At 54.8% G+C, this 4,930-nt stretch overlaps 1 protein-coding gene and 1 non-coding gene across 3 annotated transcripts in view; one reads left to right on the top strand and one right to left on the bottom strand.

Annotated features, from left to right (window-relative positions):
* The first annotated feature begins 1,127 nt into the window (after window positions 1–1,127).
* The window catches only part of LOC112143832, a 10,369-nt gene continuing 6,566 nt past the window's right edge, over window positions 1,128–4,930 (top strand). The window contains exons 1-2 of one of the 2 annotated variants that reach the window (XR_002918805.2): window positions 1,128–1,307; window positions 1,387–1,497. This is a non-coding gene — a transcript (uncharacterized LOC112143832). Of the gene's footprint in view, window positions 1,498–4,930 lie in introns of both variants that reach the window. The other variant, XR_002918804.2, reaches the window with a different exon arrangement.
* nkx2.1 (NK2 homeobox 1) lies at window positions 1,606–3,509 on the bottom strand. The gene is made up of 2 exons (XM_024268036.2): window positions 2,973–3,509; window positions 1,606–2,798 (listed from the first exon to the last, which is right to left on the bottom strand). Exons 1-2 carry the CDS (start codon window positions 3,337–3,339, stop codon window positions 2,140–2,142), a joined length of 1,026 nt encoding a protein of 341 aa, XP_024123804.1. The 5' UTR covers window positions 3,340–3,509; the 3' UTR covers window positions 1,606–2,139.

The following is a 4,930-nucleotide window of genomic DNA, read 5'->3' as shown; positions in this document are numbered from 1 at the left end:
GGGGGGGCACTCAGCGCCCTGAATGCCGCATTTCATGCCTGCAACAATTACGCTGAAAGGTCAAGTATTACCGCATCGTCTGCGCCTCGCATGCAAAGTATTCCGCTCGTGAATGACCCTCGTTTGCGCTCTTTGCACAATGACTTGAAAACGCAGATAAATGCGGGACAATTAAAGATTTTCGCCGCCGCCTCACAATAACATTTACTAAAGCAGGTGATTGCAGTTGGCGCGTAATTGTGCTGTTTGAAACGCACGCGGATGCTCGGACCCGCGGAAATGTTTCAGATCGAAGTTATTCTGAGGAAAACACATTTGCGCGCGCGCTCAGGTGAAGAGGCTCGGTCTTTATGTTGTTGTTCAGCACCGCGGACAGCTCCCGCACAAAGGACGGAGAGAGAAGAGGCGGGAAGATTCCGGTCCCGCAAACGTTCGTTCGCACATGGAAAATAAAAGCTTTAAGCCTCATAATTACATGCTTTTATTTCGAAACGTCACGCAGACATCCTACTGAGGATTTTGACGCACATTTTGCACCAAATGATTCGGCGCACTTTAGACCCGCTGCGTGTCGCGGAGGAGCCGCAAACTCCCGCCGCTGGTCACTAACTCGCAGAAGATTACCTTCAGATTAGAGACTAATTGCTGGGGGTTCATGGAGACAGCCCCCCCATAAAGACAGGAGGACTTCCACAAAGGAGCGCGATGAGAGCGCGCACGCTCCCAACAAGTCATCCTCAACAGCGACAAGCTGCACACAAAGACCACACACTGCGCCAAAGACATGCTAATGTCTGCGCCACAAAACCGCTAATGGAGATCCGATGCTGGGGGGGGGGGGGGCAGAGGCCTCGGCGGAGGCCGGGACGCCTCACTCCCGCACAGCTGCGGGAATATTCCCCAGAAACTTTCAGCCGGTGACCGCGCATGCGGGCGCGCGCTCCTCTGAACCATTCTGACAGAAACCAGAGTCCGAGTGAGACTCCTCCCGGCTCCCGTCGCTCCCGCTCGGTTCAATCACGCTCGGGTCAAACCGCCGTCATTGTTTTTCACACTCGCATTAAACGGCGCCAAAATTACAAACGGCGCGGAATCCTAAACGACTTATTTCACCTTCAAACGGCGCCGACAATCTCCGCGTCGCTTAGCAACCGCGATGTTTACCGCTCAGGATATAGGCGCGCGAGCGCGGGAGAATAGAGTCTAATGGTTATTATAGGCTGCGCGGTAATAACCCGCAGACAGGATCCAGATTACGGGTCTTTATTGCGGCCAATTTCAAAAGGCGCATCAGAAAAGAGGAAAATGTGCGGGAAATGTTGGCGCGTTGGTTGTTGGTCCAACACAGATCTGTGGATTGATTATTGATCAGCTGTTTGCTCTCAGATTCCCGCGGATAAGCCGCCTTTGTGATGCTGACAAACCTCACCTGTGTGACTCACGCGGAGAGGCGCGCGCGCGCCAAAGGTTGACAAAAAAACAACAAGCGGCTTTCAGGTGAGTTTACCTGCAGGGCACGAATGTTTGTGCGCCGCGGCCTCCGCGATAAGCGCGGCGATCAGTCACGCAGTGAAAACACGCAGATAAGAGGCACTTTCACAATAAAAGCCGCTTCTTTTGGAAAAACCGCATTTAGGACATAAAATGTGTTTAAAGAAATAATGAGAATTAAATATCTGCAGCACCTTCCTCATTAACATATGTCAGAAACGTTCTGTTTTCTCCATAATTTATTTATAGGACTATTTTGTCAATTTTCTATTTAAGTTACAAAGAAAAAAAACGTACAAAGACCAGAAACGACAACAAAGAGCGAAAGCTCCAGAACTTCTTCCTGTACAACAGAGTCAGAGCTCCACAGCAAACACGCTACTCTACAGATTCTAGCATAAACCGGAGCGTGAGTTCGTGTCCGTGGGGGGGGCAGCAGTCCACTCGTGCTCGTGCTCGTGCGCCCGGTTGGGTTTTCCTTTTTATCTGAATATAATTTACATAAATAATTCCCAACATTTTCTCATCCGGGAAAGTTTAGTTCTCTGAAAAACGGCGGATTTTGTTCTTCTTGACGTTCGTTCGTTTCAACAATAATCTTTAAAAACAGACAAGCTTCGTGCGCGCGGGCCGCCGCGGCGCCTCCTGTCACCACGTCCGGCCGTACAGCAGCGCGGAGCACTGCAGGGCCGAGCCGTACTCCGCGCCGGGGGAGTTGAGGTGGGACAGGCCGCCCACCCCGCCCTGCATGGGCGGACTGGACGAGGCCAAGTCCGGGGAGTGACCCGTGCTGCCCACCTGCTGGCTCTGGTGCGCGTTGCTGGACATGATCATGACGTTGGCGCCCTGCTGGTGGTGCGTCTGCGCGGAGGACGTGGGCGTGTGGCCGCTGGCCTGGCACGGCTTCCCGTCCTTCACCAGCACGGGCACGGCCACCCTGCGCGGGGACTGCTGCTGCTGCTGCTGCTGCTGGCACGCGCCGCCGTCCTGCTGCAGGTGCTGCTGCGACGCCTTGTCCTTCGCCTGCCGCTTCATCTTGTAGCGGTGGTTCTGGAACCAGATCTTCACCTGCGTCGGCGTCAGGTGGATCATGCTGGCCAGGTGCTCCCTCTCCGGCGCGGACAGGTACTTCTGCTGCTTGAAGCGCCGCTCCAGCTCGTACACCTGCGCCTGGGAGAAGAGCACGCGCCGCTTCCGCCTGGGCGTGCTGGACAGGGAGCTCATGCCCTTCCCCACGTCCGCCAGGGAGCCGAGGCTGCCCATGCTGCCCATGTTCATGCCGGACGACGAGCCCATGAAGCGGGAGACTGAGGAGGAGAAGAGGCAAAAAGATCAAAACAGATGTTGGAAAAGTTCGCGCGTAAATTCGCACTTCTTAATGAAATTTCGATTCTTTAGAAGAAAACAAAAGTCATGTTTTAATTGGAAGCTGGTCTTCCATCCCGCGCGCGCCTAAATCCCACATTTTGCGCGATACTCACTGGTGGAGAAGCGCGGGTCCGGGTTGGCGCCGTACCAGCCGGTGGCCGCGGCGCTGCCCCTCATGCCGTCCTGGTAGGAGGGCAGCTCCCCCATGTTGCCCAGGTTGCCGTTGCAGTACCCCCCCATGGCGGAGTGAGACAGCTGCGACACCCCCGCCGCCGTCATGTGGTACGCCGCCGACACCGAGCCGTTGTGGCCCATGTGGTGCTGCTGCATGGCGGCCTGAGACACCTGCGGCTGCCGGTAGGAGGGCAGCGGCGCCCCCAGGTTGTTGTTCTCCATACTCACTTTCTTATAGCTCTCCTCGAGGGGACTCAGGATATCGGACACAGAAAAAGGAGTCGTCTGCTTGGGGCTCATCGACATTGTTTGAGGCTGGAGAGGGAGAAATTAGAAGGCAAGGCAGTCTGTCCTTCTCTCTCCTCTCCTCTTCTCTCGGCCAAAGCTCGACTCTGCTCGATCAAGACGTGGGAGCGCGCCTCAAGTCCGCCTTAATTGGATTGAGTGGGAGCTCGGCGCTGGCTCGGTTTGTTTTAGCTGGCAGCCCGGTAAAGGCTCCGTGAGAGGCGGGGCCTCCGCCACGATCCCAAACAGCTCGAACCTCCTTTGGCTGCGCGTAATTTCACTTAGCAGACGGGCGCTCCCTCCCACCGACAACAACACGCCGGTGCGTGCGTGCGTGCGTGCGTGAGCGCAGCCGCGCGCCAACTTTCTGACTTGTTGCGCGCGTCGGGGCCGCGTGACCACATGCTCTTTATTAACTGTAGTGATGTTTACGAGGGCCTCTTGATGGAAGGAGGCCTGAGCTGGAGAAGCACTCCTCGGCGGAACCACTGACTTTTAATGGCCACGAGAGGCCTCCGTGATTGCACGATTGTTTGTTTCTGCGCGAGCGCACTCAGACATGCAAACGCGCGCGCGCGGGGAGGGAAAAGACTGATACTGATAAGTAAATAAATACACATCCGCGTGTAAAGTGGATGCGTAAATGACCCCCCCCCCCCTAGATATCATTGGACGCAGCGGCGTGTCACCTAAAATCAGATGCACGCGCGCGGGTGAGAGACCTGCGAGGAAGGAAAAATCAAGTCTGGAGCGGAGAGGCTCTCATGTGAAGTTGGTGGTGTTCAAGGAGCTGCTCTCCTGCAGCACGACGCCAGGTAGCCCTCAGCGCGCGCGCCTTAATGCTCAAGGAGCCATTACAGTTTAACCCGGGCACGCGGAGGGTTCACGCACGAGCGAGTTCAGCTCAAGCAGCGGAGCAGAGATGGATGGAGCTCTGATGGCGCCAATTTTACAGGCAGAATGTCAGCTTCCACCTCCGGAAATAGAGTCGCGTGATTATTTTCACGCGCAGATAAAAGCGCCGCCGAGGCGCGTTTGGTGGAGAGACTCGGTTCTGTCTCAGATGTTCGATTCCGACTCGAGTTCAAGTGTTTACAATTCGGTTCGTTTCCTGCATGATGATCATTTATCCTAAATGTAGTTTGTGACAAAAAATAATTCATTTAATTATTACACCAGAAAATGACCGAATTTAAAATATATTTTATTTCACATTTGGAGACTTCAAAACTCCAGAAGCCGTTTCGGAACCGACCGTTCGGGCCGGGAAACCCGCAGGTCTGCAGAACCGCACAGGGTGTTTCCCGCACAGTTTCATGTGTTTCACGCACAGTTTGTCACGCACAGTTCCATGTGTTTCACGCACAGTTTCATGTGTTTCACGCACAGTTTCACACGCACAGTTTCATGTGTTTCACGCACAGTTTCATGTGTTTCACGCACAGTTTCTCACGCACAGTTTCATGTGTTTCCCGCACAGCAGCCGCTCCGTGCGTCAAAGCGCAGCTGCGGTGCGTCAGAACTTTAAAGGCCTCAACAGCCGCAGCATTCTGCGGCCACGCACGCGCAGCCTGTCGCGCGCTCCTTAATTAAAGAACTTCGTGAGACATTC

The sequence above is a fragment of the Oryzias melastigma genome, linkage group LG22, assembly GCF_002922805.2.
Source record: "Oryzias melastigma strain HK-1 linkage group LG22, ASM292280v2, whole genome shotgun sequence".
Classification (NCBI taxonomy): domain Eukaryota; kingdom Metazoa; phylum Chordata; class Actinopteri; order Beloniformes; family Adrianichthyidae; genus Oryzias; species Oryzias melastigma.
Note: the sequence above shows the minus strand (reverse complement) of the source record. Positions and strands in the feature narration are given on the sequence as shown.